Source organism: Oratosquilla oratoria, chromosome 10, assembly GCF_046742065.1.
Source record: "Oratosquilla oratoria isolate Oo_2021 chromosome 10, ASM4674206v1, whole genome shotgun sequence".
In the NCBI taxonomy this organism is placed as follows: domain Eukaryota; kingdom Metazoa; phylum Arthropoda; class Malacostraca; order Stomatopoda; family Squillidae; genus Oratosquilla; species Oratosquilla oratoria.
Genome location: NC_134786.1, coordinates 66,805,126 through 66,821,580, shown reverse-complemented (window position 1 = coordinate 66,821,580; position 16,455 = coordinate 66,805,126). Strand labels below are relative to the sequence as shown.

At 37.5% G+C, this 16,455-nt stretch overlaps 1 protein-coding gene across 1 annotated transcript; it reads left to right on the top strand.

Moving 5' to 3' along the window:
* The first annotated feature begins 11,922 nt into the window (after nt 1-11,922).
* On the top strand, nt 11,923-15,351 carry LOC143028951 (protein FAM200C-like). Its single transcript, XM_076191304.1, has 3 exons — nt 11,923-11,926; nt 13,960-14,450; nt 14,494-15,351. Exons 1-3 carry the CDS (start codon nt 11,923-11,925, stop codon nt 15,349-15,351), a joined length of 1,353 nt encoding a protein of 450 aa, XP_076047419.1.
* The last annotated feature ends 1,104 nt before the right edge of the window (nt 15,352-16,455 follow it).

The following is a 16,455-nucleotide window of genomic DNA, read 5'->3' as shown; positions in this document are numbered from 1 at the left end:
GTTTAGTTGCGTCGACGCAGAGTCATGGGATGAGACTTGCGTATTGGTGATTGGTGTGTGTCTGTGATAGGTGGGTTGTGGATGGGAGGTGAGATTGGGTCGAGGTTCAGTTTGACCTTTCTCAACTTCTCTCCATGTATGGTGAAGGTGGAGTGATCAGAAGGATCTGTTAGTAGGAAAACATTGTTAGGGAGTGAACTTGTGACTATGAAGGGGCCTAGGAATTTGGGTTTGAGTTTGTTTGTTCGACCTGAGTCTTTTACCATGACTGTGTCGTCAGGTGCTATGTCAAGTGGAATTGACCGTTTGTGTTGTTTTGTCTTTGTCTTTTCCTGGGCTTCTTTCAGGTTTGCTCTAACTTTTTTGTAAATTGTTTGCATACCTCTTTTAATGCAGTGTGCGAGGTTATCTAGGTTGTATAAGGGTGGGGGGGGTTGGTTGAATATTTGGTAGGGTAGGCGCATTGGTTGGCCGAAAATTATTTCATGTGGGGACATCTTTGTTGCGGAATTGACTGTGCTATTGATACTGGCTTGTACCTGTGGTAGCCAATCTTCCCAAGTGTCCATGAGGTCATTGACCAATGGTCTGAGAATTTCTAGGACCTTGCGATTTGTTCGCTCAGTCAGACCGTTTCCCTGGGGGTGGTATGCAGTGGCAAATGTTTGGTCAATGTTGTAGAGGTGTGCTATTTCGCGCATCACTTCATTTTTGAATTCTGAGCCATTGTCAGATAACATTGTGTGTGGTATGTTGTATCTACAAAAGATATTGTTGACTAGGGCTTTGGCTACAGTCTCTGCTGTTTTGTTTTGGAGTGGTATTAAGATTGTGTATTTAGTAAAATAATCTACTGCTGTGAGTACATAATTGGAACCTTGATGGCTCGTTGGCATTTTCAGTAGGTCAATGCCAAGTGTTTCCCATGGCTCAGCAGGGAGTGGGATGTCTTTAATGTGGATTTGTTTCGGGTCAGGGCCTCTGAATTGGTTACAAGTTACACAAGAATCTATGTGTGTGGTTATATCTCTTTTCATGTTAAGCCAGTAATATGTGTGTCTAGCAGTGTTTAGTGTCTTATCTCTGCCCGAGTGGCCTCCCATTGCACTGTCGTGCAATATGTGAAGGACCTTGGGGACTAGGGCTCTGGGAATAACAGTAACCTCTCTTGTATTAATGGTTCTCCTTATGACTCCGTCGACCAGATTGAGTTCCTCAATAGGGACAGGTGGTCGGGAGTGTAAGGGGGTTTGTGATATGAGATGCTGTTTTATTGGAGACCATATTGGGTCTCTGTCAGTTTCATCTCTGAGTTCATGCATAGGTATGCATGTGGTTTGGGTTATGGGGGTGATGTGAGTTTGTCTGCTCAAGCAGTCTGCCACTACGTTAGCTTTCCCAGCTAAGTATACGATCATGGGATCGTAATCAAGGAGAGTTGTTTTCCATCTAGCAACTCTCCCATGTAAGTCTTTGGAGTTAAAAAGATAGACTAGTGGTTGGTGGTCTGTTAGTATGGTAATCTTGTAGCCTAAAATGAGGTATTTAAAGTGTTTTAGTGCCCATATGATTGCAAGTCCTTCTTTGTGTGTAGTTGAGTAGTTATTTTCAGTTTTGTTGAGGACTCTACTTGCGTAGGCTATGGCGTGTTCTTTGCCATTGTCATCTTTCTGTTGTAGGACTGCGCCTATTCCTTTAGAGGAGGCGTCTGTGTAAAGAAAGAATTCTTTCTTCATATCAGGGAAAACTAGTACAGGGGCTGTGGTGAGTGCGTGTTTGAGAGTGTCGAAACTTTGCTGTTCTGCTTCTGACCATTGAAATGGCTCGCCTTTCCTTGTGAATTTGGTCAGAGGGGAAGCAATATCAGCAAAGTTTCGGATAAAGTGTCTGTAGTAGGAGGCTAACCCTATGAAACTTCGTGTTTCATTTGCGTTTCTGGGGGTTGGGAAATTGTTTATTGTATCTATTTTATCAGTGGTTGTGTGAATCCCTTTTGCATCCACTTTATGGCCTAGGAAGGTGAGTTCCTTCATGAGGAATCTACATTTCTTTAATTGAATCTTTAATCCCGTATGTTTGAGACGTTTGATGACAATCTCTAAAGTGTTAAGGTGGTCTCTTTCTGTGGGACTATATATAATGAGGTCGTCTAAATAGACGAATAATGAGATTCCTATCATGTCACTGAAAATGCGGGTCATCAACCTTTGTTGGGTTGAGGGGGCATTCTTAAGGCCAAAGGGCATACGTTCAAACTGAAAGTGTCCTTTGTCCGTGGAAAATGCAGTTACGGGTTTTGATTCCTCTGTTAGTTCGACCTGCCAGAAGGCTGACTTGAGGTCTATTGTGGAAAAAACAGAGTTCCCGTTGCCAATGCATTGTAGTACATCTTGCATGGCGGGGAGGGGGTGTGGGTCAGATTGAGTTAGGTTGTTTATTTTTCTGAAGTCAACAACAGGGCGTAAGGTTCCGTCTTTCTTAGGGACCAAAAAGAGGGGACTGTTCCATGGGGAGTCTGAATGGGAAATTACGCCTTGGTGTATCATCTCATGTACACTGTCATTGACTTGGGATTTCCTACTGTGGGGTATGCGGTAAGCGGGGGTGTATGAAGGGGGGGTGTTTGGGGGAATTTGGATGTGATGTTTGATTATATCACATTTGCCTAGTGATTCGCCTTCTAAGGCGACAGCTGATCTATTCCTCTGTAGGAGAGCTAATAGCTCGTTATGACTTTCTCCGTCAGCTGATGTCGTGATTTGGTCTGGGGGAATAGGGGGGAGGGGTTGTGTTGGTCTTACTTGGTTGATGTGTTGCGGCAGTGGTTCCTGGATAGGGGAATTATGGAGATGGACTGCGCAGATGTTTGTATTCTTCCTGATTTTACGGTGTTGTTCTGAGGTGTTTGTTAACATAGCTAGTGTATGTTTATTTTCTGATATTGTGTCCCAGGAGGACTCAATGGTTATGTTGTTAATCCTGGACGTGTCTGAGTCGATTATGACGTCCTGATGGTCTATTGCACCGGGTATGTATAGTGGGACTGTTATTGAATGTCTAGGGGGTATGATGACTGTGTTAGACATCAGTGCCTTTGAGGTGACATAAGGGGGTGGTCGAAAGGAATAGCTGTTAGTGGGATTGGGAGTATTAAAGGAAGGTAGACATGAGAGATGTTGTGTGTCTGAGTCGGGTGTCTCAGGAACTGTTGATTCATTATTTACATCTCGGAAGGAGATTTTGTTAGTCTCAAAGTCTATCTTCGTTTTCCAAATCTTTAATGAGTGTAGTCCTATTATACCTTGTTGATCAAGGCTCCATTCATCTGCTATGTGGAAAGTTGTGAAACCTACTTTGTGATTGTTGACTTCAATATTTAAGTCTATGGTGTCGTGTAGAGGAATTGTGCTCCCTTCTATTAAGAGTCCTTCCATATTGGAAAATTGAATTTGGGGTGGGTCATTTAATGCTTCATACAGAGCTCTTGGGATGATGTTCAGGTTTGTTCCTGTATCAACCATCATGTCAACTTTAAGTTGGTCTAAGCTTACTTCTAGGGTGAGGTATTTGTGTTGTGTATGAGATATTCCTATGGTGGTTTGGTGCGTGAGGCTGGTACACGTTCCCCCAATCGTTGTTTAGTATTGGTTGTCGTGTTGGAGGGGGGTGTTTGTCGATGGGTGGTGAATGGGTTGTTAGTTCTCTGATGCGGTTGTTGTTGTGTTTTCTGTAGGTAACACTCTTCGTTGGAGTGAGATGATGTTTGGTGTAGGTTGCAGTATTTGATTGGATGTGTTGGTGTAGATAGGAGTGGGTGTTTAAAGGGGGGTGGAACTTGTTTGTTTTGATTCTGGTGTGAGGTAGTAGTATGCACTGAGCGTGGGTGTTGTTTTTGCTGTGTCCAACACTGGGCATCTGTGTGGGAAATGGTTCCATGAACTGAGCAAGGGATAGGGTGGTGTTGTACCTGCGTGTGTTGCTTTTGCTGTGTCCAACACTGGGCATCGGTGTGGGAAAAGGTTCCATGAACTGAGCAAGGGATAGAGTGGTGTTGTACCTGCGGGTATTGTTTTTGCTGTATGCAGTCTTTCGTGTTGTGACTGTTTGATGAATGGTAGGAGCACCACTTAGAAGGTTGTCCTTGATTGGTGGGAGGGGGGTGCTGTGAGTGAAGGCTATTTAGTCTGGGGAGATGGTTGGGGGTATCTAAGGATACATTGCAAGCATTCATGATATCTAAAATATAGGTATAAGCTAGAGGATTTCTAGTGTCTAGTTCCTTTTTGGAGGCTTCCTTTAAACACTTTGGAGGGAGTTGGGAGAGATAGGAAGCTATTTCAAGGAATGTTAGTAAGTGTTTTGTTGGCATTACATTTTGACCAAATTGATCAGTGTGAGTCCAAGGAGAGTTATTTTCTAGGTCTTCTCTGACCTCTTTCATTCCGTTTGCAACAAAATCCATTATGTTAGTAATGGAATGTGGTGGGACTCTAGTGTTATTGAGGAAGGTGATGAGAAAGGAAATGTTGTTAGGTTGTTTGTTATGAAAGACCTTAAGGAGGTGGCGTTTATATTCCTGATAAGTGATTCCAGATGCAACTAGGGTGTCTAGCATCCTTGCCTTTGAACGGCAAATGTCAGATGGGTTTATTTTCTGACGGCACAAATTTATTTTATCTGTCTCTGAATATTGTATGTTCTTGGAGAAAAAGAGGTCACATGCTGTCAAGAAATCTGTAATAGATAGTCCGCTATCTTGGGAAAAGGTTGGGATTTCTGTGAGGGGGGTTATGGTTTGATAATTGTTAATTATTGTTGGTTGAGGTTGTGGGTAAGGATAATATTGTGGGTTTGGAGGAAGGTTAGGTGGTGGTTGATGGTATGGTGTGGAGTGGGTTTGAACAGGTGGGGTATGGGGGGGAGGAAGGGGGAAGTTTTGGTACTGTTGCTGAATGGGAGGGGGGTTATTATGTGTTGGGATATGGGGGTTGGATGGATTATGGTTTATAGGAGGTTTTGTTTGCATATTTGGTTGGATGGGAGGAATGGGTGGTTGTGATTGTGAGGGGTGAAAGGGGTCTAGTTGAGGAAGCTGGTTGAAAAAAGGTAAGACATCGTTCTCATAAAGGGGAGTTATAGGGGTATCTGCATTAGGATTAGTTTTGTCAGGTTTATTTAACTGGTCAGAGGTATTGTCATTGCCAATTAAGTCTTCTGTGTGTATTTCCTCTTTGTCACTGGATATGTCATTTTGGTGTTTTTCTTCTCTAGACTTTGAGAAGACGCTATGTAAACTTTTTAGTTTTGATCTGGTGGCAAAGGCCATGTTGTTAAATCATGTATTAGTTAATAGTTAGTTTTGATTTGTAATCTAAGAAAAAAGGAGCTGTTAAAATATGAATAATAGGTATATAGTAACTAAGGGTATTATGTTATGCTTAGATATGGGAAGGGGGATATAGTAATGGGATTACAAAAATCATAAAAATATATGTGTATATATAAAATAGTAATAAAATGTGGAATTAATATTATATAATAAGGAGTTAATTATTGTGATATTATTCTTATAATAGAATTAATTATGGTTGTTCATAAAAAAAAAATTTACAGCAGTAAAGTAGGTTACATTGATAAAAATGTATAAGTTCTATGTAAATATTGAATTTTAAACATATAAGAGCTATTTGTTTAAACAAGAATTACTTAACTAGAAGAATGCATATGAATATTATATTATGTAATAATATTAACTGTTGAATATATATGTATATTTGTAATTGGCAGATTAAAGGGTATTACTTAATGATAATTTTTGAAGAGAAAAAAAAAACTTCTAAATGACAATATGCTAATATAAGTGCGAGATTACATAGTTGTTATATGGCTAAGGTGTACGTGCGTTGAGCACGTGGGTATCTAAAGGCGTGTAGGTTACCTTAAGACCGTGCTTGAAGCGATTTGTATTATGACGTGCAGCTGTGATAATTGCTGACGTTGTGGTTCTCGGTGGAACGCGACACTCGGGTGAGTGGTGAGGGTGAGCGGATGAGGTTTGTCCTCAAGCGATGGCTCGTTGATATTCTCGTAAAAAAAAGGAAAGCAGTATCAGGGATTCAGAAATGGATAGGTAAGGTAATAGTAGTAATGATACTATTACGTATTTGAAAAGGGTGTTGGTTGGGTTACCTTATTTAGAGGCTGGTAATTATTGTTGAGTCGGTGATAACGTAGGTGTTGTGCATGGTGTGGTTTTGCTGCCACCAGGTGGTGAGAAATTTTCACCACCGCTTCTTTTGGAGGAACACAATTGGTGCAGAGGGGTGCGCAGGATGAGTCCTCGATAGTCTTTTTTTTTTTTTTTTTTTTTTTTTTTTTTTTGGGAGTTAGTTTGTTTCTTTAGAGACGTGGGCGCGGTCACCGCTTGCCACCAGTAATAATGTATCGTTCACTAGGTACGGGGTACTGGTATATGTAGATTCGTATTAAGTTTATACCATTTTATTCAAAGCTTTCAGGTTTTGCAGTTATGGTATATACACTGTCAACTGTTAAACAGAACGATACATTAATGTGGTTACATATATATATAACTGTTTATCACACCACTTCTTGTTGCACAACACCTGTCATCGTCCCAACTCCTCCTCTCGGCCACGCTACCCTCGTGGTCATTGCCCGGAAGTGACATCTCAGCACTTTGGTGTGTTGGGTTTAGTCTTTAGTCTTTACATTAATTTCGAGAAGGTCCGTTGTCTCACATGGGTGGTGCAACTGCATTGATTATGTATTGTTGTCTATTATCATACATGTTAATTATATATCCAGGGGAGGATCGTTAGTATACGTAATTTGTGTTTTGTGTTTGTTTGGTTACTCGGATGTTCATGTGCGTTCGTATGTCTGTTTGGTGGTCGAGTTGTTGTTGCAGACCCGAAGATTGCTGACTTAATTCTTAGTCAGCTAGAAGGGCCTGACATTGAGTGGGTGAGTGAGTGAGGGAGTGAGTGAGGGAGTGTGAGCGAGTGACGTTACTCATCATGTATATGGTGGCGTATACATTATATCTATTTCCATTTCTCTTTTATTTTTATTCATTTTTATATTCATTCTTGTATATTCTCTTGTACATTCTTTTATATATTAAATTTTATTTTCAATTTTTTCTTTTAAAAAAAATCTATTTTCTCTTTAAATTTTATATATTTTTATACTTATATTTCATATTTTTATATTTATTTTTAAATTTATTTCTATATTGATTTTTAAATTCTATTTCAATTATTATTTCTATTTTAATTTTAATTTTTAATTGTTTATATTTATTTTCACTTTATATTTATTTATATCTATTTCACTGATTTATCTTAAATATTTTATTTGCTTTCTCTTTACTTTATTTCTATTTTCGTTTTCTTTCTATTTTTGAATAAGAAAATGACTACAACATATAGGTCAAATTTGAGAGAACCTTGCATACCAGTAAATATTGAAATATTGTATCTTGTACCACCGTAATGACACTGTAATGACACCGAACAGACACCGTAACGACACCGAACCGACACCGTAACGACACCGAACCGACACCGTAATGACACCGAACCGACACCGTAACGACACCGAACCGACACCGTAACGACACCGTAATGACACCGAACCGACACCGTAATGACACCGAACCGACACCGTAATGACACCGAACCGACACCGTAATGACACCGTAATGACACCGAACCGACACCGAACCGACACCGTAACGACACCGAACCGACACCGAACCGACACCGTAATGACACCGAACCGACACCGTAACGACACCGAACCGACACCGTAATGACACCGTAACGACACCGAACAGAGCCGTATATATTCCAAAGACCTTACCTGTTGATCTTGGCCAAATTCCAAGGGCCAACAATTTGACCACACCATGCCTGAGCATAAGAAATGCCCAGGGGCCCTCCAAGTAGATAGCTGGTTCCTGGACTCCGGGGTGTGTATACAGGGACCAGCCAAAATTGAGGCTCAACCTTCCTCTCCATGTTGTACCTTTGGCCATTGACCCCATAGTGAAACACCCTTGGCCTCATTTTTTTCAAAATTGTGACTTAAAAAAAAAAAAAATCTCATGCATTGTGGCCAAATCTTGAGGTCAAAAATAAGGGAAAGAAGAAAGAATAGGAGGAAAGAGAAAGACATTATATATGATATATATACATGATATACGCATATATAATATATATATAATATCCGCCATATATATAATATATATAATATACGCCATACATATGATATATATATATATATATATGATATATATATATATATATATATATATATATATATAATATACGCCATATATTAAGAAAAAATTAAAAGGTGTATAGACAAACTCAAAGTTAATAAAACACCAGGGCCTGACGATTGGCATCCAAGAATCTTAAAGGAAATGAAAAATGAGATTGTTGTTCCATTAGAAATTATTTTCAAGAAATCCATCATATCCGGAGATGTCCCAAGAGAATGGAAGCTAGCTAACGTTACTCCCATATTCAAAAAAGGTGACAAAAAGAAACCAAATAACTATAGGCCTATAAGTTTGACTTCAATCGTAGGAAAAATAATGGAAACTATCATCAGAGATGCTATCGAACATCATTTAGAAAGTAACCGTTTGATAAATGATAGCCAGCATGGTTTCAGACGGAAACGTTCTTGCGTGACTAACTTACTCGAATTCTACAACACAGTTATCTCGAATTATGACAAAATAAACAATATAGATTTAATATATCTAGACTTTGCAAAAGCTTTTGATACCGTCCCACACGAAAGACTACTTACTAAATTAGCTTTGCATGGAATAAGTGGTAGCCTATTAGGTTGGACTAGTAATTGGTTGAATGGTCAAAAACAGAGAGTTGTTTTAAATGGAAAAACTTCTGGATGGAAAAGTGTTGCAAGTGGAGTTCCTCAGGGTTCCGTTCTTGGGCCACTTCTATTCATAGTATATATAAATGATATAGACCATGGACTAAAATCTACTGTTTCCAAATTTGCTGATGATACAAAACTGTGCGGAGTGGCAAATGATCACTCAAACCAATTAGATATTCAAGTAGATTTAGATAAATTACAGCAATGGTCTGAAAAGTGGCTAATTAAATTTAACACAAGTAAATGCAAGGTAATGCACATAGGTAAAAATAACAGTAAGTACGATTACAAGTTATTTGGTAATTAATTAACAAAAGTGGATAGTGAAAAAGATCTCGGCGTAATTATCAGTAGCGACCTCAAATCATCCAAGCAGTGTATTTCAGCCTCTGAGAAAGCAAATAAGATTCTGGGACTGATTGCGCGATCTTTTGATTTCAAAAGTCCATCACTCATTAACAAGCTATATAAATCGTTAGTTCGTCCACATTTGGAATATGCTGTTTCTGTATGGTCACCGAATCTCATTAAAGACATTGACAGACTGGAAAAAGTACAAAGGCGAGCCACAAAACTGATTCCAAATATCAAAAATAAATCATACGAAAATCGACTAAAACACATGAATCTGTTTCCCCTAAAAAAGCGTAGCCTCAGAGGTGATTTGATACAGGTCTTTAAGATTTTAAAGGGAATTGACAACATCAAAAGTGACCAAATTTTCACATTAAATGAGAATCAAACAAGAAACAATAGTCTCAAACTATCCGGAAATAGATTCAATTTGGAAGTAGGTAGAAACAACTTTGCCAACCGTGTAGTAAATGAATGGAATAAACTTCCTGCACAGGTAGTGCAATGTAGTTCAGTTCGAAACTTTAAGAATCAGTTAGATAAATATCTAAGTAAGATGCTGTAATGATTATAATTTATCTTATATTATTTGTTTTTGTTTTATCATTTGTCTGTCTGATTTTCATTTATTATTAGTTATATGTCAATTTATTATTATTTACTATTTACCTGTTTGTTTATCATTTAACTATACCTATGCATTTATTTATGTATTTTATTTGTTATTTACATTATTATAGTTTTTATTTATTGTTTTATTATTAATATGATTTTTTTTTTGCATCCGACCTAGATATGGATCAAAAGGTCTCCTGTCGGTATGCTCCGCCTTTGTAATCCTTTATAATTATATAATATATATAATATACGCCATATATATAATATATATATAATATACGCCATATATAATATATATAATATACGCATATACGCAATATACATATACGCAATATACATAATATACGCAAAATACATAATATACGCAATATACGCCATATACGCCATGTATATAATATATAATATAAAATATACGCAATATACGCCATATACGCAATATACGCCATATATACCCCTTATACATAGTATATATAATATACGCCATACAATATATATATAATATACGCCATATATATAATATATACAATATACGTCATATATATAATATGTGTAATGTACGCCAAATATATAGATAAACACAGCAAAGGTGTGCTCTACAGTGGTATTGTTGACTGTACTGTGAAAATGCTAAAGACTGAGGGTGTGCGAGGCTTCTACAAGGGCTGGTCTGCCATTTACTTAAATGGTTGAACTGGAACTAAATGAAGAAAAATACATAAAAAAAAACAATATAGAAAGGGAAGATTGATGTATGAAAAAACAAACTTTGACAAAATGAAAGAATTCTTTCAAAAAGCAGACTGGGAAAGAATACACAAGGACACAACAGTAGAAGACAAATGGAGTATTTTGACAAAAATTTATAAAGGAGGGGAAATGTATGTGCCAAGGAAAAAGCAAGAAAAAGGATATGTAAAGTGCTGGTACAACCAAAGATGTAGGGAGTTAAAAGAGAAAAGGGATAAAGCTTGGATAAAATGAAAAAAAAACAACTGAAAAATTGAAAATATATGCTATTTATAGAAATGAACATGTACAAGTGCGCAGAGAAGAAAAGATAAAATACAAAAAAGATGTCATAGGAAAATGTAAAGATCAACCAAAGTTATTTTACAGATTTGTAAACAACAAACTGAAAAGCAAACAAGAATTAGAGAAACTACGACAAGGAAATGGCAATTATAGAGAGGAAATAGAAATGGCAGAAATTATGAATAAGCATTTCAAATCGGTGTTTACTAAGGAGAACATACAACCTAGAGATATTGAATGGGAGGAGAGTTCCCCCTATGAAAGAGATAGAAGTATCAAGAAATTAAATAACAAAACACTTGAGTAATCTCGATGTCAGAAAATTGCATGGACCAGATGAAATAGCAAACTGGATTTTGAGAGAATGCAGGAATGAACTAACAGACAAAATACATAGCCTAATAAACAGTTCATTGAAAGAGGGAAAAGTTCCAGAAGATTGGAAAAGAGCAAATATAGTACCTATATATAAAGGGTGAAACAAGAAGACCCTACTCTCTACAGACCGGTCTCCCTTACAAGTATGATAGCTAAAATCTGTGAAAGAATTATCAAAACTAGATGGGTAAAGCATTTGGAAAAAATAAACAATGTACTAAATCCAAGACAATTTGGATTTAGACAAAGACGATCATGCGTCACAAACTTAACGTGTTTCTATTCAAGACTAATAGATGTAATACAAGAAAGAGATGGATGGGCTGATTGTGCATTTCTAGACCTGAAAAAAGCTTTTGATAAGGTGTCACATAAGAAGTTGCATCCGAAATTAGAAACTACATGAGGAATACAGGACAAACTACTGAAGTGGATGGAAGACTTCTTGCATGAAAGAAAACTGAGAGTGGTGATAAGAGACAAACACTAACTGAGATGAAGTGATAATTGGTGTTCCACAAGGAACAGTTCTGGCCCCAATAATGTTTGCTATATGTATATTAATGATATGGATGAAGAAATTGAAAGGTAAATGTGTACATGGGTATGATTGTACATATACAGGTAGTCGTCGACTTACGACCGAGTTCGGTTCCGACAGACAGGTCGTAAGTTGATCTGGACGCAAGTCGGTCTTTATATATATACAGTATATATTACCCTTTAAATATTTTTGTTACTGTATATATATATATATATATATATATATATATATATATATATATATATATATATAGTATATTATAGTTAGCATATTGAAATAATCTTAGCATCTTTGAACTATGTTGTACAGTATTTTTTAACCTTTTTGTAGCTTTATCTGATTTTCTTTGGGAAACGTAGCCTAGGCCTAAGCATACTGAATAAAATCCTATGATCTTTAACCTATGATATTTAATACTGTATTTTTTAACTTTAATATTATTTTACCATCAGCCTTTCTTTAGGAAACGTATGCATACTGAATAAAATCTTATTATCTTTGAGCTACGTTGTTTAATATTCATTAACTTTTTTTTATAATTTTCGTTAGGAAACATAGCCAAGGCCTATGCATACTGAATAAAGTCCTGTCATCTTTGACCTACTAATACTTTTTGTTGGTTACATTAAAATCATTGTAAGGCAAAATTTGGAATTTTTTTTATTTCAAAACACATTCATTTCGTTTACGTACTGTACCGAAAATATTATTATCGACAACAGACTAGGCATAAACAAAGTTTACTGTTACATTCTATTAATCGCAAAACATAAAAATACAAAATGCTGAACCGAACATATTATTATCGATAACAGACTAGGCATAAGAAAGTTTTACTGTTACATTTTATTAATTGCAAAACATATAAAAATAAAAAATGAAAGGCAAAATTAAGAAATTTTTTTTATTTCAAAACACATTCTTTTCGCTTACGTACTGTACCGAACATATTGTTATTGACAACAAACTAGCCTGGGCATAAAAGAAAAAAAGTTTTATTGTTACATTTTGTTAATTGCAAAACATATAGAAATACAAAATGCAATGCAAAATTAGGAAACATTTTACTTCAAAGAAAAAAATTGAAAGAATATTTAGCTGGCTGGGATGCTGACGGTGTCGGCAGCCTGCCGAAACTATCGTACTCGCGTCTCGCGGCGTGCGGAGTAATTGTTCTGCGCTGCCAGGCATAACATTGCAGTTCTATTACTCTATTAAATGTTAAATATTATTGCACTATCTCGTGGTCGTAAAGTCTATCAGTCGTAAGTCGCATAGGTCGTAAGTCGACGACTACCTGTACATACATATGGCGTATATTATACATATACAATTATACCCATTTACACAGATATGTGTATGTTATACATATGGCGTATGCTATATATTATATACATGGCGTATATTATATATATGCGTAAATGCATTTATACGTATATTATATATATGGCGTATATACGTAAATGTGTATACGCATATACTCCATATATATCAGTGGTTCTCAACCAGGGGGAAATTTCACCGAGGGGGGAAATTTGGATGTTTCAGGGGGGAAATTCTAGTCTGGAATTAAAATTCTGGAAATAAAAAGAAAATAATTAGAAAATACACTCAAACCTCGAATTTCCGTACAAATAGAGACCGAGACAGGTCCGGAAATAGAAAAGTCCGGAAATTGGTAACACTGGTAAGTGGTATTGGTGGGTGGAGTATCTTGACTGGTAGCTGGATAACTGCGCATGCGCAAGGCAAGGATGGTACAATGTTTACACGCGTCATCCACGCTTCCACCCCAGTTCAAACTTTTTCGTTGTGGTAGCAGTGCATAGGACCACCCCCGGTCAGCGCCCTTCAACCCCAAACCAAACCAGGTGGATGCAGTTAGTTTCTGTTTATTATACATTATCATATGTATTGTGTATGTATAAAATGTAATAATATACATGTAATAATGTATAATAGAGGTATAGTGTGCTTAAGAGAACAATTGGAGTAGCCTAGGCATACGAGAACCGGATGGCAATTCTCGGTCTCACTCTGTACTCCTTGTAAATTATTACATGTCTTAATATGATCTCTCTTGTTCTTTTCAGGTCCGCAAGTGATCATATCGAAAAAACGAACATATTCAGAAGCGTGTCGAGACTTCGGTTTTACGTTTGTTGTGAATAACGGGGAACATCTGCCACAATGTGTCATCTGCACAAAGACCTTGGGGAATGGTAGCATGAAGCCATTCCAGCTGAAGCAACACCTTCAAGGATGCCATCCCGAACTACAAAACAAGGATCGTGAATACTTCAAGCTGAAACAAAATTATCTGAAGAAGACGAGACTGGACTCAACTGGAACGTTTCGTCAGCAAACGGACGCTATTGTGAAAGCGTCATACGAAGTCTCGTACAAGATTGCGAGGGAGAAGAAACCACACACAATTGGTGAAACATTGGTGAAGCCCTGTATGCTGCAGTGCGTGAAGTTGGTCCTTGGTGAGACTGCCCACAACAAGATGACCCAGATTTCCCTTTCAAACAGCACCATTCGGTCACGGATCAATGATATAACTGAGAGTATCAAGAAACAAGTTGTTCAGAAGGTTCAAGGGTCACAGTTTTTTTTTTTTTTAGATTCAACTCGACGAATCGACAGATGTTGCCAATCTGTCCCAGCTGTTGGTCTTTGTTCGTTATACCACCGAAAAAGGAATTGCAGAAGAATTCCTCTTCTGCAAACCTCTCCAGACCACGACCAAAGCTCAGGATGTGATGGGCCTTATCAATGACTTTTTCGAAGACAGCAACATCAGCTGGGAGTCTCTGGTTGGGGTGTGCACGGATGGTGCCCCAGCCATGCTTGGCTCTCGATCGGGGTTCGTCACGCTCGTCAAGCAAAAGAATCCGGCAGTGGAATCGACACACTGTCTGATCCACAAAGAGGTGCTTGCTTCGAGAACTCTCCCCAAGAACTTCAAGCAGCATCTCGAGACTGTCATCAATGTCGTCAACTTTATCAAGGGTTCCGCTCTGAATACTCCAATAGCCGAGGATATCAAACAACACCTCGAAGGCTTGGAGGAAGAATTCAAGTATTACTTCCCGGGGATCAAAAACGAGAGCAACGAGAACAAGCTTATCAGAGACCCATTTCAGAGGAACGTTGATGATGTGCCAGACGCGTGGCAGGAAGAGTTCCTGGACTTGAAAAACGACTCTGCAGCGAAGGATGCCTTCCAGAATATGGAACTGGAAGAGTTTTGGACCCAAGTCCGAGAAACCTACCCGCTTCTTGCGACCAATGCTCTGCGGATATTGGTCCAGTTTTCTTCCACCTACCTGTGTGAGACAGGATTTTCGGCACTGGTACACCTCAAAACAAAGGCACGCAACAAGTTGGAAGTGGAGGCGGATCTTCGATGTGCGCTCTCCATAACTCCCCCAGACATTGAAGGACTCGTGATAGGCAAACAATGCCAGAAGTCACACTAAAATGCTGTGTTAGTGTTAGTGTTCTTATTCAGTACAATTTAATGTTAGCTGTGTTAGTGCATTTGAAAAATAAACTAGTAAATAGTCTCAGTGTGTTTTAACTGTTCTTTCTCTCATACACATGAAGGTGGAAATCTGGATGGTTGAATTGGGTGCAGGGGGAAATGACAGAAAATAGGTTGGGAACCACTGGTATATATAATATACACCATGTATAATATACGCCATATGTATTATATAATATACAATTATACATATACAATTATAAGCATACGCATTTACGCATATACCCCATATTATAAATATAATAACGCCATATATATGATATACGCAAATGCGTATATACGTATAATTATACGCATATATGCGTACACCATGTTGATAACATATGCCATATACAATTATAAGCATACTCATTTACGTCATATATATGGCGTATGTTTTATTTATATTATATATGGCGTGTTTGCGTATATTCGTATATGCATAAATGTGTATGTACAGATTTACACATACGTATTTAAGCAATGCGTATATATATGGCGTATATGCGTATATGCATATATACGTAAATGCGTATGTTATATATATGGTGTATATGCGTAAATGCGTATACACATTTACGCCATATAAATGGCGTATGTTATATATATATATATATATATATATATATATATATATATATATGTATATATATGGCGTATGTTATATTATATATTATCTATATTATATATGTGTGTTATATTATATATATATATGTATATATATGTATATATATATGTATATGTATATATATATGTATATATATGTTTATATATATGTATATATGTATATATATATATGTATATATATATATAAATATATATATATATATGGATGATGTGATGCATGGAGTGGAATGGTCGGGGGGATGGGGGATGAGGTAGTATGTGTGAACAAAATTTGACGCAGCCCAAAGGGATTTCTCCCCGTCTTCTCCTTTTATGCATGGGGGGACGGAGAGGGGGGTCGCCGGTTTAATGAAGCGGCCTTGCTGTGGATGTGCTGTGTCTTGCGACACTGCTGCTGACCCAGGGCAGTGGACAAGGTGCAGGGATGACCCGT

Excerpts from the sequence above, each read along its gene's own strand:
- LOC143028951 (XM_076191304.1), top strand. Across the intron at positions 14,451-14,493 it reads CTGAGAGTATCAAGAAACAA|ATTCAACTCGACGAATCGAC; the intron begins GTTGTTCAGAAG and ends TTTTTTTTTTAG.